The sequence below is a fragment of the Psittacula echo genome, assembly GCF_963264785.1.
Source record: "Psittacula echo genome assembly, chromosome: 1".
Taxonomy (NCBI): Eukaryota; Metazoa; Chordata; class Aves; order Psittaciformes; family Psittacidae; genus Psittacula; species Psittacula echo.
Genome location: NC_137735.1, coordinates 87,794,052 through 87,815,008, shown reverse-complemented (window position 1 = coordinate 87,815,008; position 20,957 = coordinate 87,794,052). Strand labels below are relative to the sequence as shown.

The 20,957-nt window shown below is 53.8% G+C and overlaps 1 protein-coding gene across 1 annotated transcript; it reads right to left on the bottom strand.

The window, feature by feature from the left end:
• Window positions 1-3,312: 3,312 nt before the first annotated feature.
• On the bottom strand, window positions 3,313-20,357 carry PDGFB (platelet derived growth factor subunit B). The gene is made up of 7 exons (XM_080634604.1): window positions 19,392-20,357; window positions 12,971-13,067; window positions 9,739-9,822; window positions 9,077-9,282; window positions 7,209-7,350; window positions 6,644-6,813; window positions 3,313-5,408 (listed from the first exon to the last, which is right to left on the bottom strand). The coding sequence occupies exons 1-6, from the start codon at window positions 19,479-19,481 to the stop codon at window positions 6,677-6,679; spliced, it is 756 nt and encodes a 251-aa protein (XP_080490730.1). The 5' UTR covers window positions 19,482-20,357; the 3' UTR covers window positions 3,313-5,408; window positions 6,644-6,676.
• Window positions 20,358-20,957: the final 600 nt, after the last annotated feature.

The following is a 20,957-nucleotide window of genomic DNA, read 5'->3' as shown; positions in this document are numbered from 1 at the left end:
TCCCCCCTGAGCCTTCTCTTCTCCAGGTTAAACCCCCCAGGTCCCTCAGCCATTCCCCATCACACTTGTGCTCCAGAACCTTCACCAGCTTTGCTGCTCTTCTCTGGACCTGCTCCAGCACCTCAATCACCCTTTTCCTATGCTGACCTCATTTACTTCTGTGTCTGATGCCCTTGCTCACAGTCAGCTCTGTGCTGCAGGGACCAGCAGCAGCTAACACCATCTCCTCTGCTCTTCCCTTGGTCTGTGCTGAGATTTATGCTGAGCAGCAGTTGCCCTTCATGCAGAAAACACCGTGGCAGAGCAGCGCTTGGCTTGCTGACTGCACGAACCAGTGGTGGCCAGGGCAGAAGGTCAGGGCATTTGGGACTTGAGAGTTTCCAGAGCTGCTGGGGGAAGACCTGCAGCAGTTGCTGCTTGCCCAGCATCTCTGCACCATCTCTCCTTTGCTTTTGCAGTGCCTGCAAAAAGAAAACCAAACCAACAAATATTTCGAAATGAGCACTGGCTGTGAAGCCACAAAGCTCCCCGCTGCCGGTCCCCACCGTGTTTGGGTTGCTGCTTAATCACTTGCAAACAGCTCCTTTTTTTGAGTTAGTCGTTGTTTCCCTACGGTCTGCTCTCCTGCCAGCTCTGGAACCAAGGCAGTCCATCCTGCCAGAGTCCCCTTTGGTATCTGCCTGGCTTAGGGAGGAATAATGGTAGGTGAGCCCTGCCATAATACTGTAGGTTGGTTTCTTCTCCCTCCTGCCTCCTCTCCCAAAAGCTCCACAGGCTCAATGCTGTGACCGGGGCTTTCACATTGCCTGTACTACCTGCAGGGAGGCCCCAGCATCTGGGGCTCCCTCCTGTTCTCACCCTCTCTCTGCTCATTCTGGGGGGGCTCCGTTGTTCCTTTAACCCTGCAATGAAAGCCAAAACCAACCAAGGCTGCCTGGCTTCCTCACAACGTCTTTTAAGATGCGAAATTCCCAAGCCTGCAACAAGTTCATTTGGTCACGGGTGGATCAAGGACTTTGGGGGAGCAACACCATTTGGTCACAGGCTGTGTGAAGGCGAGGGGGGAACAGCTGCATGCTCAGGCAAGGGGCGCTTGTTGGGTTTCTTCCTAAGTAGCTTTTAATTCTTCCTATTTTCCTCCCTCTTTGTACCCTGATTTTCCCTTGGCACAGCCGGCTTCTCCACCTCCAGGCACTGGTGCATGGACAGTGAGATGGGGCCGCCGGGACTGGGATCCAGCAGGATGGTGATGCTTCCACTGAGCCCTCTCCAGCCGTGTCTGGAGCATAGGCAGGTTGGGCAGCAGGATGGGGCATGGCTTATGGCAGGGAGGCACAAGCTGAGCACAGGGAGGAGAATGCCTTTGTGGCCTTCGTGCCACATGGCTAGGCTGAAGAAGGCTCTTCCTTCCACACAGCCAAGTGTGGGGTGAGCTTAAACCCTTTGTATTCCCAAGTGCCAATAAAATAAGCAGCCAAGGGTTTTCCCTGGCCCACAAGGAAACTCTTACAACATGATTTTTCACTTCATTTAGCAATGCAAGAGCTTTAGCGTTGCAGACCCACAATGCTGAACAGCCCAAGGCCTGGCTTTAACACACAAGGATTTTCTTTTTGCACCAGGATAGCCCATGAGCTCACTCTCCCATCTGCCTGCCGCTTTCGGGAGCAATAGGACCCCTCTCTGAATCCTCTCTCCGCTGCCTGGAAGGCTGGATGCGTTTCCTCCATTGAAAGATGAACCTCCTGTTGAATGACACATCCCGAGGCTGGGCCTGCAGGTAAAGCTGCAGCCGTGCAATTAAACCAGGGACAGCTGCCAAGGCTCCCTGGCTCCTCCAAGATCACCTGTAGCCCTGGTTGAGCCAACCTGGCACCCCTGCATGGAGGAGATGCTGCAGCCCTCCTGGGGCTTATGCGGGGGGTTATTTCCTGTGCTTGGCCTTGCGGGGTTGATGTCAAACCACCTGCTCCTGCCTCCCTGCGCCCCACGCTGACCTGTGCTGAACATGCGCCAAGGCGCTGCAAGCAAGCGGCGTTCAAGCACGCTCCGGGCGGACGCCAGGCGCTGTGGAGGTGTGAGCTCCCTTTCAGCACCTCTTCATTTCAAGCTGTTGAAAGCCTGTGGATGGGGTTGCATGCTTCCCTTGGGACCGCCGTGGCTGGGCGGTGTGCTGGTCCCCTGGGATGCCAAACCCTTCCTCCCGCCCCTCGGTCCAAGCTGATGCTTCCCGTGGCTTGTATCCCTCTTTGCACACATGGCTTCACAGATTCCCTGCTGGCAGGCCATCAAGCCAAAGAAGTCTCAAGTCAAACAAATCTTGCTTTTCACTAGATTATCCTAAGGAAATCAGAGCAGGGATGTGATTATTATCCTCGCTGTGATTTTGCCTGTGTGTTCCGTCCTTGGGGGCGGATAGAGCTCACCCCTGCACCAGCTTCCTTTGGAGGATCAAGGAAAACATGTGCTCACCCTAAAATGAGCCATCTGGAGCAAAGCACACACCTGGCAGTGCCAGGCTTGTCCTGTGAGGACAGCCTGGAGCACACCCCAATCCTGAGCTCCCCAGTTCACCGTTCCAGCACAAGTCCCCACTTGGGTTTATGCTCCTCAGAGCTGAGCCATGTATTGGGGATACTGTGTGTGTGCCGGGGCAACCCCAGAATTGAGGCACAGGGAAGCAGCTGCCTTCACTCCCCACAGCCCATGCCCAACGCCAGATGTGCGGTACCCTCCGTGCTGGGCGGAAAGGGAAACAACAGCCTTTCCGAGTGAAGGAAGGAGCGCCGTTGTCTAGACGATGTGACTAAGGAGGGAAGGGGCCGACTGTTTGTACAGCTTTGGGGAGTGTAAACACTGCTGACTGTCCCAAGCCCTTCAAAGCAGCGGAATCCGGAGATGGGATGAAAGCGCAGGGAGATTCTGCCCGGGTGTCCGAACAGAGCAGTGAAGGAGAAGGGGTCCAATTGAAGACAAACCCCCCAGCGCCTGAGTTGTTTCAAACCAGCCCGAGAGCTGGGTGATGGGCAGGAAGCAGGAGCACAGCACTGCTGGCTGTGGGCTCCCAGGGCTTTCCCAGCCTTGGCTGCTTCTCTCTGCCATCTCTGCAATAAGCACCCTGAAAACGAAACTGGAAGCCCTGGGAATCCCACTCTGTGCCATGGGGAGTTGGTTTGGCCTCTGCATTTCATTCAGCACGTGAAAGAGAGAATGTCGTCTGAGAGGTGGTTTCCTTTTTTTTTCTTTTTTTTTTACAACTTTAAATACAGCACTGAGTATAAATTAATCTTACATTAAAAAAAAAGGGGGAAATCAAAATAAAATAAAACCTCACCATCTTTACAAACCAAAGGAAACAGATTTTGGAACAGGAAAACAAAGTGTCTTAAGACTTCAGGGCTTGGGGATGGAGGAAGGGAGCAATGTGCCGCATTGGCAATGGTACAAGAAGTGCTCCGGGCTTGCAGGAGGCGAGGGCTGGGTCCCTCCATGACCTGTAACAGCTCCCAGGTTGTGGCTTCTCCTCCTTGCCCGGGGCTTTGCCTGCGTGTGCGGGAGAAGCAGCTGGAGCAGGAGGGGCAGGGGCTGCCGCCGGAGCTGTGGGCAGGCAATTCTTCATGTCTAACTGCAGCGCCCAGCACAGCACAATCCGAGACCGGGTTTCTGCGGTAGTGCTGGAAATTCCCATCCCATGTAACATATCTGCTAACAGTGACTACCAGGTGTGCAGAAATAGCCCTTGTCCCCAGTGTCCTCCTCCCTCCTCTGGAGCAGGCAGTGGCACAGGAGGGACTCTACAACTGACCCTCCTGTTGTTCTCTGAGTCCTCCTCACTTAGAAGAGCTCATTTCTCTCTCACATGGCTGCTGCCAACTGCAAAGACCATCCTCATTTGTTTCTCAATACCTACATAGAACTGCCCACATCTCAAACTTCCAAGCTAGGTGGGAACATCGAACAGGCAAAAATCCAGAAGGAATTTGAGAGGGAAGATTTGAGGAAAACGATGGGAGATACAGGGACACTGGCAGGGAGAGAGCAGGGGAGGCATGGTGTGCAGGACACCCGTGAAGGGGTTAAAAACCTCGGGGGAATGACATGATGCTGCTCTCAGGACCACAGAGCAGGCAAGGACAGCTCACCGAGATTAAGTCATGCTTCTAAGTTTGGCTGTTGTTGGTCTCGTTGTGATGCCACTTCGCCTCCTGCAAGGAACTTGTGTTGGGGAGAGGGAGGGTTGGTGCAGAGGGAGAGAAAAGGGCAACGAGAGAGAGATCAGATGATGCCTCTGCCTGTCCCCTCCCAGCCCTCGCAGGCACGTTGCACTAACAGCGTGCTTTCCTGCCAGCCCAGCCAAGCCGCTGCACGTGCCTCTGAGCTTCCTGCTGCTGGGGAATGAAATCCGCTGAAGAACATATATATATATATTTATATACGTATGTATAAATACACATACACACATACACACGCATGCACACGTATATACACACACACACACACACACACACACACACACACATACACACGCACACATACAGAGTGAATTTAAAAAATACTTTTTAAGTCCAAGCCTGGAAAGTTGAATTCTCCACCAGCATGTGCAAAGATGGGTCCCCTTTTGGCAGGGGCCTGCTGCCGTCCGCTCCTTCCCCATGATCCAAACACCTTCCAGTCAGCACCAGGAGCCGGAGGGGAAAGGGAAGGGGGGAATGCTTTTGGCTTCTCTTGTTTTGCTTTGTGGTTCTTTTTTGTGTTCTGTTCCCCGAGATGTTGTATATCTTAGTGGTTTTGGTTTTCCTTTTCTTCAAATAAAATATACACACGCACGTTAAAAATATATAGATCTGTCCAGGTAGGGCGATAAAGTCCATAGTGCATTTTCCATCATCGCAATCTGAGATATGCCTGTTTGCAAAATGAAGGTCCAGTGCAAGTGTTGATCTCAGCCAGGCCCCCCAGCCTTACCAGAAACACGAGGGAAAAGGAGAACATTCCCCTTCTGCCCTCTGTCCATCTGTTTTTCTCCTTCCCTCAGAAGAAATTGGACCCACTTTCCTTTTCCCATTTTCTACCCTGTCCTCTGGAGCGGGGAAGGCATTGTCCTGTCCTCATCGTGTGTTGTGGCTGTCGGGGTTCACGGGTTTATCTGTACTTTGTTCTTTTCTCATATATATATATATAGATAGATAGATAGCTCTTGCTTGTCCTTGTTTGTGTGTGTGTGTGTAAAACTTCAGAATTATGCTAATAAATGAAAGAAGGGAGAGGCTTTGGTGGGAGAAGGTCCACTGCTGGAACGGGAAGCACCAATTGCCGTCTGAATCAGACGTCGAGGCAGACGGACAAAGAGGAAAAGTGATCACTCCAAGGACCCCATGGGGGCAATACAGCAAATATATTAAATAAACCTGGAAATGAGACAAAACCACGCATTAGAACATGGAACCCTCTCCCCTCCAACTCCCCTTCTCTCCTGCTTTCTCCTCTGGATACGATTCTGTCAAAGCACCAGATTAGAAGCCCAGGAGGACTTTTGACCATCTCTATTTTTTCTCCCGGACAGCTTGAGCTACAGCTGAGATTTGCATGGATTTGCAACATGGGAACTTCAGGCTGTTCAGGAGGATTCTGGGATAATCAGAGCCTCGTAGTTCTAAGTGTGGGAATACCAATCCTAAGGCACTGCCTGGCACCCCTCGTCTCCAGCTCCTGAAATGCCACACGTGAAAGCCCCTTCATCCCCTCTCCCAAGAAGGCAAGGGGAAGTGAATGCGAAGTGAGTGGGCCAAGCTCATACAAGGGTCTGTGGCAGAGCTGGAACTGCTGAGTCATGGGCTAGGGCTTTCCCTGTTAGGCTGTGCTGCCTCTCTCTAAATTCAGCCTCCTCCCTATGGCTGTGCCCTAGCTACTCTATCCCTCTTTTCTGCTCCTTTCCCTTTCTCACAGGGAACCAGGGATTATTCTCCTTTCCCATGTACCAGTGACATTCTTCTAGTGATGAAGGAATTACTCCTGTTTACACAAGTCAGGGAGAGAAGAATCAGACCCTGGACTGACAAAGTCCAGATCTCTTGCCAGAGATTCCAGTTCTCCTTTCCCCTGGTATGACCTTTCTTATGCACACAGCCTTCCCGCTAGGAGAGAGAGGAACCAAAAGTGTTGCTGCTTTCCAGTCTTTCTGCCAACACAACTAATGAAATAAAAGGAAAAGGGATCCCCAGAGCAACATTAATTGTCTGCTTTCAACGGAGAATCAATAGAGAAAGGAGAACAGGAGTTGCGCCACAGAAGAGATGAATTACACGGACCCCAAGGGGATTTAGGTGTAGAGAGAAGTCAGCCTTACAGGCTGCCTGTAAGGGAGGCAGAGGAAGGAGAGGGCAGGGCCTGAGAGCAAGTGTGGCTGCAGCATGATGCTTCCACCTCTCTTCTTTGCAAAGAGCCATAAAGCCATAAATAGGATGCACACCCTGGATCCCAGCCTAATCCTCCTCCCTTCTTCAAGCTGGGTTTTATCATGCCCAGGCCCTGCAGTAGCCCCACAGTGAAAGCAGATAGTGCTGCAGGAAGGCTCTGAGATGCCTGGGCAGAACCGTGTCCCAGGAGAGCATCTCCCCTGACTGGAAAAGCAGCTTGCTGTTACCTGCCTTGTGCTCTCTCTTCCCTGCCAGCACTTCTATGCTATGAGGATTTCTTTCAGCACTTTCTTAGCGTTGACATGCTTGTACTTCTTATGTTTCCTCTTCTGCGCTGGCGGCCGGCGTACTCGCTGCCTCTGTGAGACAGCGGCTGTGGTGAACGACGGTGACAAGCCTGCCAAGACAAGGGGAGAATGTCTGTACAGAGCGGGGCAGGGCTCATGTTGAAATATCTTTCTCCACGCGCTATCAACAAAGAGCTCTGCAACAGGAGGGCCACAAGGCCTCCTTCTGTTCTTCTGTCCCTTGTCCTCTGCTCTCTGCAGTCTCTGCTTCTCGCTTTTCCCACGATGCTCTTCCCCTCACCCCTCACCTTCCCCTCCTTCATTTCCCTCAGTTTCAGCCCCTTGCTGGCAGGCACACATCCTGGGAAATGTCCCTCGGCTGGTATAAACCAGCCCATGGGACTCACTGGAGCTTAGCAGACTGAAACCAGCGGAGGGCTCTTTCCTCTTCCCCCAGCCTCTCTTCTCACGCCTCCCTCCACTCTACTCATGCCAGGATCCTTACGTCTCTGTTCACGTGGCACTGGCCGGCTGTTCCTGGGGGGCGGACGGGACACAGCTTCACATCGACACTGCACATGGTCCTCCAAAGGCACAATGACTTTCCTGAAATTTGGCTTCCTCTGGACAAATTCAATCTTGTTCACCTACGTGGGAGAAAGAAGCAAGAGATTTATAGAGCTGCAGCTCCCACTCTGGTAAAATAATCAGTGTCGGTGCGCTTCACCACTGGCTTTCTTCCGAGAGGGTCAGAAGGCAGTTTATAGAGCACGGTTCAGATTCAGGGGTGGTGTGCATGGGAGCTAATTCTGCACACACCACCATAGAGCAGACCTAGACCAGACAAGTTCGGATGTGACTGGTTGTTTTCCCCTGTTCCTAACTATCGCCGCTGCTTAAGCTGGATGACTGGTGGATCACCAGACACACGCATGGGACGTGCAGAGCACATCAGCCTGTTTCTGACAGATGTGATGGTGGAGACCTGGGGGCAACCAGAATTAACTCCCACAGGATCCTACAGGAAAGGCAAAAGGAGAAAAACTCAGGCCCGATGCAGGCAAGCGCAGCTTCACCAGCTCTGCTGAGGCCTGTCTGAATTTGTCTCACGCTCTTTAATAACTCGCAGGGCTGAAGCCCTCAGCTCCGTGTTTCACAGGAAAGGCGGTGCTCTGGAAATTCCCTCGGACTCTCCACCAGTGCTGACTCAGAGGACAGACTTCACTGCTCCACATCCCACCACAGGGCACAAGCTTTCTAGGGGGTCCCTCCCACTGCAGCAGCAGCCGGGGCTGACCCCACTCAGCTTATCTGGTGAGACTGTGGTCCCTGAAGTGCTCCACGAGCTATAAATACTCGCTCTGGGATGGAATTCCTCTAAACCCACTGCCCCCAGCAGCATCCCTCAGCCAGCGCAGAAGCAGCCAGGCTGTTTATCTTTCCTTGAAAGCCCACTCCACACGCTTCAGACCACACGCTGCTCGCTAGACAAACACTTCCAGCCAAACAATAGAGAGACCTCTGTCCTCAAAGAAACCATTTCCAGGTCACTTTTTCAGGCTGCCTTTTGACCTCTCACTTGTTTTTTCCACAAAAACAACTCCTGCTCCCCCCCACTTTTTTCCCTCAATCGGCCTGGCTTTTCTGAGAAAGGAATTTCCTGATGAAAAGGGCTGTGTGAATACAACCTCTCTCAGCCAACCTCTGCTGCCTGCCTGCCTGCCTGCCTGGGGGAGTCTCTTATGGCTCAGGCAGAGGATTAGTACGGGCTGAATATTATTTTTAAACAAGCTGTCTGGGAGGAAGCTGTGAGGAGATCACTGGTAGCTGTGAGGAGGGAAGGATCAGAGCAAGAGGTTAACTATCAGGTGTCTGCTTAGCGCTGGAGTGGGTCAGGAGGCAACCGTGGGGCTGAGAAAGAGGAGGAGCTGCTCCAGTGTGTGTCTTGGAAAGAAGCTGCAGGAGCAGCAGGGTGATGGAGACTGAACTGCAAAGCCCTCCTCTTTCTGCATCAAAACCAGTTCCCGCGATGAAAGCATCCCGTTTCTTCTGCTCTAACACAGCAGACAAGGCTGCTTGGAGCCCCAGAAATAGCCACGGCGTGGAGCTGCATCTGGGGGCAGTGTGCTGTAGCTCTGCTGTGGTGACAGTCCCCAGCTGCTGGACAGCACCAGCCCTCCCAGTGGCTGGCACGGAGGGATGTCACCCCACACCAGAGGCTGCAGCGCTGCGTGGCTAATGCAGGAGATGTGACCACAGAGAGGGTGCAAGGGAACAGGTATGTGAGCCTGAGACCCGCACTGGTTTGGGTTTTGGGGTTAAGGATGGAGGCAAGCTGCGAGAGGAGGGAGCAGCGGGAAGCGTCTCCATTACCTGGACATGCCGCACACGAATCTGCATGGGGCGACATTGCACGTTGCGGTTGTTGCAACACCCGGAGCAGCGCTGCACCTCCACACAGGGTGGCCACACCACGAAGTTGGCATTGGTGCTGTCCACCATGTTGCGGGAGATCTCAAAGACCACGGTCCGTGTCTTGCACTCCGCAAGGACAGCTGGCTCTGCTGCTGCCAGAGCATCTGCGGGGGGCCGGGAGAAAAAGGGGAGATGAAACAGACTTTGCTGCTGTTACTAGCCTGCTGCAGACACCTCTACTAGAAGGGAAAGACCACACATGGCTCTTACACACACTACATGTTCTCTTTCTCCCATTCCTTCAGTTCCCTCCCTGGACAGAGCCACACCTTGTGGAGGAGGCCCCAGTAGCTCAGCAGGAGATGACTCCTCTGTAGATAAAAGCACCAGCAGGATTTAAAGCAGAGAGCAGCTTGCAGAGCTCCAGACTCCCTCTCCTGCCCTCCTGGGGTGTAACACCCAGCTCCTGCATGAGGCCCAGACCCTCCTTCTTGTGTGTCTACACATCCAAGCGCACTGTAACATCAAACACCACACGTGTATCTCAAGACATGCATCTGCACCCACCTACAGCTGCTCAGGCGAGTGCCCCAACAACCACAAGGTGCACCCAAACTCACCTAGGCTTCGTCGCTCCCGAGACAGGACCATTGGGTTTTGACCAGGCTGAGTTGTACTCAGGTTCAGGCTCGTGCTATCTTGCTCTGCAAAGGGAAAGACATGACTTAATAGCACTGGGTAGAGGCAGGAGAAGACAGCAGGCACTTGTGCTCTGCTCGTCAGACAACATGTAGAGAAGTTACATAAACCACGGCCCCAGGACGTTACGCTAGGTGTAAATCCACCAGCAAGGTCACAGCTGCACTGGGCACAGACACTCTTGGTTTGCACTTGGCTCAGACTGCCCAGCTCAAAGCAAGAAGCCTATCATGAGAGAGGGATCCCAGTCAGGTCTGGGAGAGGAAAACTCCAGCTCAAGTACAACAAGGTCCATGGCAGGGCTTTCTGGTGTCAGAGGAGTAGCTGAGGGACTCAGTTCAGCTGGCTGAGACCAGGATACAGCAAGGAGGATCAAAGATTAGATGGGACCAGCTGAAAGTTTGGTGTGTGACACTGTGGTGCCTTGCTGGCATGGCTTGGGACTGGGAGACCTGGGGGGTAAAAGGGCAGGTGAAGGGGATAATGGGTGAGAGGTGGGGCACTTGCTTCTTCTCTCCCAACCCACTGCAGCCGCTCTAGGTCAGGGTCGCTTTTATGAGAGAAGAATTGAAAAATAAAGTTAAAATTACTTTTCCCCCCTACCACTCTAAGGTAAGCTGCAGGATCTGGAGGTAGTTCAGTCAGTGATGGGAGAGGAAGACCGATAGCATTCAGGCCAGTCCTGAGCAGTTCCCTCCCACCCCACTGCTTTTTCCCATAGGAAGCGGTGAATAGTGAAATGCCCATAATCCCCATGGAGCACTCCAACACGCAGCCCCTCCTGAGCTCCGGACAATGGCTGCACTCAGAGATAGCTCCCACCCAGCCACAGCTCTTTCCTTCTCTGACCTGCTTTAGCAGCTGAAGGAAGCTGAATGGACGTCAGCATCAAGGGAGCAATTTTCTTAAAGGGAATTTGGGGCCAGTGGAAGATCTCTGTTTATCAGATGTGTGCTGGAGCAGACTTCCCATACCTATCATGTCCCATTCCTCTTCCTCAGCCCTGCCCTAGTGCAGCTTCTTATAAGGGGGAGCAGAGACTGCTCTCCAATCAGCACTGAAGCAATTGCTGAAGGATTTGGGATGAGTGCACAGAGGCTATATTCACAAGGCAGAAATCAGATGCATGAGCACATCTACACATGAGGTGGACAGACAGACACCCTTTAAAGCAGCTGGAGAGGTATGATCAGTTCTAGGACACCATTCATCTTGCCCTGAGGCAGACACCCAAAATGAGATCTGATGGATCACACACTAGAAGGGTGGTAGTTCTCTAGGGGCTACAGAGGCTGTCTGGATGACTGGCTTAGATGGGCTTGCCTGCTTCTAGGGCAGCCACAGTTAAGGGTGATGAGCCCCATGCCACACTCCTCTGTTGATGGGTCTGCAGTAGTGTCTAAGGTCAGAAGAGCTCATCTGCCTTCTGGAGCTGCCTAATCCTGGCTCCCTGTGCAGGCAGTAGAGGACAGCAGCTATGACAAACACAGGGTGCATGGACAGCACAGGGAAAAAGTCCAGCCACTTTGGGATTGTTTTGCTAAGACACTAACTGCACACAGGGCAAGCAAATGGTGATGGCCCTTGGTCACTACCTGGGAGCAGATGAAAGCCAAACGCTGCAACAAAGAGGCAGCTTCACAACATCATTTATTTTCTGTTTCCCTGATCAGCCCTTCCAATCTGGGACCTGAAGTGAAACCAGTGGCTCAAAGCTCTGCAGCCTTCTCCCAATCCAAGAAGAGAAGCCCATTTTATTTCTTCATTATGAGGGTGGTTGGTAACCGCAATAGAGATGTATCTGTTCCTTAGACACCGGGACATGACAGACTGCATGCATCTTCTCAGCCGCTCCTTCCCCACCCTGCCTGGCATTTCATCAAACGAGGGTGGGGGCTGCCTTTTGTGCACAAGTTGAGTTGATGAGAGGAGGGAGAGGGGGGAAAACAGCAACAACTGTTGACTCGAAACAAATCTCCCATTGAAAACCAGGTCCCTCCCTCTCTCTCCCAGGTTGTCCTTCTACTACACCCCAGGTCAGCGCTGAAGACAGCTGGGGTGGAGGGGACCAGCCTGGGACAATCCAGCACAGCTAATTTTGGAAGCTGCCCCATTGTGTGGCTCATGGACGAGGAGGAGGGAACTGGTGAGGGCAGGGAGCGGCCGTGGAGGTGGTGGGGAGCCTCGTCGCCTCTTTCTAAGGCAAACAATAGCTGAATGCAGCTGGTGCCCTCCCCCTCGCTTTCCCCCCCCTGCCCCTCCAGGGCCGTTTTGAAAGGCAGCGGGAATGCTTTTGAGACTGCGCCAGTGGTTGGACTGGCATAGGAAACAAAAGCAGGAAATTCTGTTCCCCCGTAGATAGTGTCTCGGCAAGGATTACAAAGCTCCAAACAGACAAAACACGAGAGAGAAGGAGAGCTGGGGGGGGCCGGGGGCCGACGGGCGGGAGCGGGGTTAGAATAGAAAGGAATTTGCTCTGAAGAGACCGTTTATAAATAAATTCCTGGGCCAGCCCAGCCGCCGCAGCGTGTGCTCCAATTCCCACACGTGCCGACCCCTCCGCGCTCCACCGCTCCTGCCACTCGCTGCGCTCAGCCCTGCCCGAGTGACCCAGAGGCACTGCAGACCCCACAGCTCTTATCTATGGGCAGAAGCGGAGCGACGCTACCCTGACTTAGCCCCCTGTGCCATATCTCGCCCATGGACACGTGCCCTGACACTCTCGTCCTAAGAGCCTATGGCCTTTTGTGGATGCTAACCCTGGACACCCACTCAGCCCTCTGCTCCTCTATCACCCTATTTCTACCTCCCATTTCTCCACCTCCTAAACTGATGCTTGGCCAATTCAAGCTCTGCTGCTAGCGCATCTCCTAGGGTGAATAGTGCTAACCTGAGTTCCTGGCACTCACCTTGCCCATCTCCTACCACTTTTGGAAGCCAGTGTCCCTCAATGGGCCAAGCAGTTAGGAGATCTAGAAGAGCTCCTAGTTGCCTAACTCCCAGAGGTTGTTGGGTTTTTGGGGTGTGTGAATAGCCAGGCTCCTGAATGGTTCCTATATTTATAGTGATGTCTGTTGAAAACAGACTACCCCCTCCCTCCCCACCAAAGAGTTAAGAAAAAATAGAGGAGTGTTTGGTGAAGAGGAGATTTACCTACGGAGTCTATCCGCAGGGCGCGCTGGAGGTCGCTGATGGAGCGCAATGAGCTGTCACCCAAAATCTCATAAATGTCTTCGGGTATGGGGTCCCCCTGCCAGACGACAAAGAGGAAAGAAGGTGAGAAACAACCATTAAAGAGGCAACCTGCAAATACTGACTGCGTCATGGAGCAGGAGCTGGGGGAGTCGAAGGAGCATGGGGCAGGCATGACAGAACCAAAGACATGCCCACATGAAGGCACGAGCCTGAAACCTGAGCAAAAGCAAAAGCCCCTCTCACTGACTCCCACAAAGCATTTGGGAGACTGACAAAGCCCAGAAATGCCCAGGCTGTGCAGCAGAGCCCCAAACGCTGTGTAAGCAGCCAGCAAGGCTTCCTTCTCCGGTGCTGTATGGATTCTCCAGGTGGCCTCTCATTCCTGCTGCCTGCAGTAAAGGCGTTTTAACAGACTTCCCTTACGCTATCTGATAAAAGCTTCCCAATATTTCCCTCCGTTATGAAACTCCCTAACGGGCTTTGTCAGATATGGGGTGTATGTGCGTGTGCGTGCGCGTGTGTTTTCAAACCACAGTGGCCCAATAATATACACCATTTGCATACTCTTCAGAAAAGAAAAAAACCAGATTGGGGTTGGAGGAGAAGACAGACCTTCACAGCTGAGGCTTCTCCGGCGTGAGCCTGTGTGAAATCACCAAGGCTGCAGGGAGGGCATGAAAGGCTCTTTGAGATGGTGGGCTGAGGAGCTCATTTGGATGAAGAAACACATGGGAGGCAGGATGTCATTGCGTGCCAGTGTCAAAAAAACTCTGAAGTAAGCAGGTTTGCAGACATGGGACGATGGGACAAATTCAGGGTTTGTGCAGGCAGGTGCAGCGCCATCAGTCTCTTGGGAATTTGACTCTGGCACCAGGCTTGAATGGGCCCTAGTGACAGCACTTCTCAAGACTACAAAGGAGCGGTGTGGGAAAGCAAGCACTGATTAAAATGTACTTCCGAAAGGCTAGAAAAAGATACGGAGGAAAGTACTGGCCAAAGTGTTTGCTTAGCTCCTCGCTCTCTTCATTCAGGGCTACTCATGCGGAAAAGCTGCTCTTTCAGCCGGGTGCTGGATGCCGTCTGAGCTGCAGCCCTACACATGCCCCTGTAACTGAGAGGAGAACTTGGCTCGTGTGCTTGTGAAAAGCAGGGATTTTCATGTGGGTTTTTATGGGCAGTAGGTGGCATGTGTGTGGTCCTTCTAGTGTACCGCTGTTCCCTCCCTGCCTGCGTTCACTGCAGAACATTTCCCTTCCACTTGGAGCCGAGGAAAACCCCCAGGCAGGTGGTTAAACACTGGCTTTTAAACCCTGAGGGCTTTAGCCTAAACCTGCAGCCACTTTTGCATGGTTGCTTGAGCCTGGCACCCTCCCACATCTGCCTGTCTCCGGGCCACCCGTCCTTCGCCTCTACGAACAGGGCAACAGGAGTGTCCTGCTAGCCCACCCGCTAATACTGTGACTTAAACTAGGACATGGTGCCTTGAAGACTGCTGCAGCCTGAGTCACGGGGCAGAAACCTGCTGGGATAGCCACAGAGCAGACAGCACTAGCATCTTAAACCTCCACAGCCAGATCCACCAGAGAGCTCGAGTCAGAGCAAGCCTCTCTGCCCCACTCCGTCCCTGTCACTGTCACATCTTGCCACAGATCTGGCTGTCCGCCTGCAGCGAAAAGCAGATTTTACATCCCCAGGCACCACTTCCTCAGTCTCTGAGGGAGAAGGGAGCGGCATCAGTGATGAATGCACAGCGAGAGAGAGACTTGTATAATTCAGGGATCACTGACTAGCTGCGAAATGAAGATGCCTTCTGACAACTCCTGCTGCGTGAGGAAGAGTGGGACCAACAGCCCAGTGCCAGAGAGGCTCTGCAGCACTTCCCTGCCTTGTGCCACACACATTTACTGGAAAAGGGATCATTTGCAATTCCCAGGACTTGCAGCCAGAGCTCAGGGGTTTTAATGCTTGCACCTGTCAGCCAAATGCATTTGTGTGTGAATGCTGCTGTGCACGGATGCCCCTGGTCCTTCCTGACACTCAATCCGTGTAGGAAATGGAACTTTATTTTAAACTCCGGCACTCGCTGGGGGAGATTGTGGGCAGGTGCTACGAGACTCGGTGACTTTGGAGGCGAGCTGGGAGGTGTCACCTTGCTCACAGAGCAGGGGGAACAGATAGGAATCAGGGATTGCAAATGCAGGCCCTCAAGAGCCTGATTGCTGGAGGCTGTCTGTAGGAATAAGCTCCACTCCCTGCTCACAGTAGCAGTTTTAGGTGCCAATTTTTTCTTGTTGCAGATACTACCAGCATGGCTGTGGTGTATCACCAGCCCACACAGCTCATCATCCCCAGGGTTTGCGAGGCAGCTCTGCCAGTGACAACCGCAAGTCTGTGAGGCTCCTTCCTTTCCTCTTGTGTCACAGAACCGTGCCCAAGGCTGGCCTGAGAGGAGCTGTACAGACCTGAGCTGCACAGCTTGTCCTTGCTCCCTTTGGGGTCTGTGATGGGAACAGCCGTGCCACTGGCCCCCCAGCCCAGCCCTATGACCGGGAGGCTCTGAGATTGTGGGCACCGCACACACCCAGGCTCGGGGCACCTGGTGGGGATGGCACACAGGGACGCAGAGGTCCTTCAGCCACCCCTACCTGATCCCATGGGGTGAGAAGGTGGAGGAGCATTGCAGGAGGTGGGATCCCCAACAGACCAGCCCAAGCAGCTGGTGCCTTTCCTGCTTAGCAGCTCCTCTGGAGTTATTTGTCTAACACAGGTTAACAATCTCTCTTTTTTTACTGCACGGCACATCAAAGAAGACTTTTGTCTCAATGGACTCCTGGCTGGCTGTCAAGTGCCCCAAGGCCTGGCCTCGTAGTCCCGCGAGGCCCTGAATTCCTATAAGAAAGTAAGTTTGTTCTTCCCTCTCTCCCTCCCTCCCTCCCTCTGCCCCAGTGCCTGGCTCTGCACCAAACCACAGGGTCACCCCGCATTCTGCCAGTCCCTTGGCAGGGGTGTCCCCATCCCTTCTCCCAGCTGCTGGTGCCTGGGGGGTGAGACCCATAGCACACAAGGCTGCAGGGGCCCTGCCTGTGGTGCACTGTAGCTGGGACACCGGGGCCTCTCGATGCATTGGCTTTGCCTCCCTCCTCCCAGACATCAGCAGTAAACCAGTGCACATGAAGCAATGCCCTGCAAACAGGAGACACACACACACATTCTCCCAAAATCAGCCCCTTCCTTTACCCCACCACCCCTGTGCCTCTGGTGCTTTCTGCCAACACATGCTGTTGAGGACCAGGGATGCTGCAGCAGCGATGAGCTGCTGCCAAGGTGGCACAGGGAGTGAGCAGGGCTGTGCTTGCGTCCTCCCTCCAGCTACTCACAGGCAAGGGTTGCACAGTCTTGCACAAGCAGACACAGAGGAGGAAGGAGCAAAGATTGTGCAACTGGCAGGGAAGGTAGACCCTCAGGGCTCAAAGAAACCAGCCAAGGATACTCCCAAGGTGAGGACTCCTCCAGTCCGCTTTTTGGAAGTGATGTGTCTAACACACCCACCTCTGACTGCACCCGGAAGGACAGAAGGGTAGCAGCAGTACCAGTCTCCTCTGCCCAGCAGAGAAGGACTTTCCCAAGCACCTCCACACTGACCGTGGCGAAGGATCTCGGCAGCAGGGTGATCAGCCAGGCAAAAAACCCCAACCCAAACAAACAGCATTTTTTAATTCCCTCTGAAGCTGATGTGAGGACCCCGAGGGGAGACTCCACTGCATTCCATGGCAGGACTGGCAGTACCTGCCATCAGCCTGCTGAAGCCCAGAGGCTCTTGCTCCCCTGGCACAGGGCTTACATCTTTCCAGCACCACTCCCAGCTACAGGGGCACTCCGACATCTACCTGATAGAGGCATAGCCCTCCTCACATGAGCCCCTTCCACATGGGACGGTGGCTTACGTCTTCCTGCCTTAGAAGAATCAAACTTAATGTTTGATCTAGCCCATGTTGCTAGAACACAGCCAGGCCTACCCACCCTTTTCCCAGTTCAGAGGGGGCTCCGCTGCTCCACCTTGCTCCTCCACACACCCCCAGCACCTCCCCTGCGAGGGCTGGAGGCATTTCAACCTCCAGGGCCCGTTGTCTACCAGCAGCACTGGAGACAGCACAGAAACCACTGTCATTCCCTCCTGCTGCTGCGCATCAGCTGACAGTGAGAGGGAGGCAGGGAGGACTCGCCCGGCTCCTTCCAGGAGCTCACCCCACACATGTCATCCATCCAGGCTTACACTGCTTTGTCCTTGTCACAGCCTCATGCTAGGAAGAATCAGGAAGCGCCCCAGAGCGTTGCATCGGGAAGACATGATGGGGAGCTGGGCCGAGGTTATAAGCAAGCGCCTGGCCGCACCCCATTCCTTGGGAATTCCAGAAAGCCCTGCCAGTGGGGCTTCACCCCAGCACAACCACACTGGGCTCAGCCCAGCTCTGTAAATGTTGCAAGGCAACTATTAGAGCCCGTGGGGCAAATGCAAATTGGTTTAGCATCCTCGCTTCCCAACTGGCAAATACCTTCCCGCTGAGGCTTGCACTCCCTCCGGCTGGAAGAGCTCCAGGGCCCTGCAGCTCCAAATGGGTGTGATCGAAGAGGGAGAGGGACTCAGGAGGCTCCATCTCTTGGCTCAGGCCACTGCTGATTAGGAGGAGCTACTGTTCCCCATGCATCTTCTCCAGCATGGCACCAGAGGAGGTGCAAGCCCTATGCAGAGGATGCCTATGGGTCAGCCTCCCAGTAGAAGTCATGTATGCATCTGGTACAGAGGGGGCAACACATTACCCTCAGAGTAGATGTGGGGACTGACTGCAGGCAGAAGCATCTACCCAAGCAGAAACCTTCTTGGTTCTCTGGTCACAAAATGCTGAATATCATGATCCCTCCCAAGGAACCTACAGCCAGAATTCCCAAACTCTAACCCTACTAGGCTGTCATAGAGCTGTGCAGTCCTTCAATGTAATTATAGCACAGAATAACAGCCCCCTGCGATCAGGCACTTCCATCTTCACCCTTCCCCAGCACCAACCATAGCTGATGTTTCATGCTGCATGGGAGAAAGAGATCTGAGCCACCCACAGAGGAAATACCATCCACTGCCCAAAACAAACATAACCACTGGGCAGCCCACAGCTCTAACTGCTTCCCTTTGCGGCTTGGGCAAGGGCAAAATGGGCCCATAAGGAGGTGATGTGATGCTTCACACTCAACCCCTTCCCCGCCACTGCACAGAGGGCTGCACCCACCCACCCTGCCCGAAAATGAGGAAGGGAGAGAAAGAAATGATGTAAAGGCAGGAAAGTTTTAGTGGAAAGGTATTTTCCTGCCCTTGACAACCCCCAAGCCGCAGATCTAACCCATAGTTTCACCACCTTGGGTAGAGCTGGATGATCGGGGCTTTCTGATCCCTTCAATCTGCAAGCAATGGGACAATGAAATGTGGCAGCACAGGACTGGGGGTCTTGGGGCTCCTTTTCCTCAACCATGGCTCAGGGTGAGGCTTTGATTTCCACATCGGGAGACCAAAGAGGGTTGGGGTGCACATCCATCAGCCAAATCCACCACTTGGTCCCCACCCTGTGCCCAGCTCCCTCCTGAACAGAGCATGGAGGAGGACTGCAGGACAAGATGCTGGCGTGACTGTGCAAGCACAGGCAGCAGAGACACCCATCTCCTGCCTCTTCCCATGGCCCCAGCTTGACACACACCTCACCGCATAACCATGCCACCCGAGAGTCTGTTGTCTATAGCCACCCCGTCCCCTACCTCCCCCCTTTCTCCATCAGCCTCTCGGCAATGCCAGGTTGGGTTTCACATTGTGATAACTGGGACCCGGTCCCTGCCTCACGAAACCGGAGGAGGTGAGAGGTGCGATGGCAGCGGAGCCACCGGCGGGCACCATGCTCCGGAGTGACAGCCCTGGGGGAAGCCGCTTGAGGGGCAGGAGGCTCCCCGGGAGCACCCAGGGACCCGGCCTCCCCTTCCCCTCCAGTCTGGGGGACACCCACGGGGGGGGCCGTATTTCCACGTCCTGAGGGGACACCGCTCCCCCTCAGCGCGCAGCCCCGCCGCGGGGCTGGAAACCGGCCCAACGGTCGCTCCCCTCAGGGCCGGCTCTGCCCGCCATTAGCGCGCCCGCGCCCCTCAGCAGCCCTTCCCTCAGCGCGGGGCACGCAGCCGCCGCCCGCCCGGCCTCCGAGTCCCCGCCGCGCAGCTCCGCTCCCCGCCGGGGCTTCACCCCGCCGCACCTGCGGGTCGGGAGGCGCCGCCGCCGCCGGTCTCCCCCCGCCCGGCTCCGGCGCTGGCAGCTCGGCAGCACCGCCCGCTGCCCGCGATAGAAACTCACCTCCATGCGGGCCAGGGGCAGGGAGAGGATGAACGCGAAGACCACGCCGAGATTCATGCCGACTTCAGGCCCCGCCGGCTGCGGGCACATGGACGGCGAGCCCCGGGAGGGAAGCGCTTCCCGCAGAGCCGCCCTGCCTCAGGCATCGAGGGCGCCGCGCGTTCCCATCTCCCCTCCGAGCCGGGCTGCTGCTGGTGGGAGAGTTGCGGGCGCCCTTGGAAGAGGAGGTGGTGGTGCTGGAGGGGGGAGGCAGAAGTGATTCTCGGTGACTCGCCTGCCTCGGTGCTATCTCATAAGCCCGGTGGAAGAGAAATGCAGTCCCTCGAAATGATCCGCATCCAGAGTCCGTGTTCCCCTTGCCTCCAGGGATGCTTCAGTATTGCCTTCTGCTAGGTGGTCCACATGCTGGTTTTGCTCTTGGTTGTCTTGCTTTTTAAAATGTACGTATGTAAAAGATTTTACATACAGGCAACAATGGCTCAATGTTCTTAGAAAAAAAATGCACAAAATAATAATTTAAGAAAAAGAAAAAAAACTTTCCAAAGTTTAGTGCGAAATCCAAAAAAAATTTAAATCTTCCTTAAGGTGTCCTTCTCTCAAAATGCTCCTTTTCTTCCTTGCACACACTTGCTTTCTAGCGAGAAGTTGCTAGCATACATTGAATTTCTTCTCCTTACATTAACATGCTGGCTTGGGTGCCTTCTCGTTGGAAGCGTTGGCCGTTCGCTTGGGCGTGAGGTTTGCTTTGGGTTTGGAGACAGGTGAGAGCAAATGTTTTCTCCCTGGGTTGCGTGTGTGTGTATGTGCAGGCGCTGAGCCTTGACAAGCCTCAGAGCGGAGCTGCTGCTGCCTCCCGCGCTCTGTTGCAACAAGAAAAGACAATAAAAAAGGAAAAGAAGCGGAAAAGGTAAAATTGACAGGGAGGCGAGTGAGCCGATGGGTCTTTATTTTAGTCTGCGAGCTGCAAGAGAGACTAAGCTGGCACTCGGGGCTGCTCCTTTTATAAGGAGAGGAGATGGGTGGAGCATAACTTGCCATCCTCCTCTTGGCTGGGTATCAAGGCGAAAATCTAGTGAGGGAGTAGCAGCCCATTGCTGACAAAATAAAAAGTGTGTTAATTTAAATGATAAATTAATTAAAAATGACTAATGCGGCAATAACCCGTGTAATGTGGCTTTAACATCGCGTGAGGAATGGGGACAGAAATTCCTTCCTCCTTAGGAAGAGATAAGAAGAGAGGAGTTCCCGGCATGGTAGTTTGTTATTTTTTTGGCCTCGGGTTCTCACTGTTGCAAGGCAAGTGGAGCATTTCTCTCAGCTCCACTTGCCTTCTTCCCTGCCCTGCTGCACCACTACTTCCAGGGAGAGAGACAGCTTTAATATCTTAACATCTTTTTGTGTGCAGGGGGAAAGAAAAGAAAGGGCAGAGAAATTTAAACGTTGCTACAAGACAATCTGGTGTTGCTCATGGCACCGGGAGGTATTTTGCGGCGTGATTATCTCCACGATATAATAAACGTCTGAAGGGAAATTAAGCAAGCAGATATCTGCTGGAGAGTGGGGGGA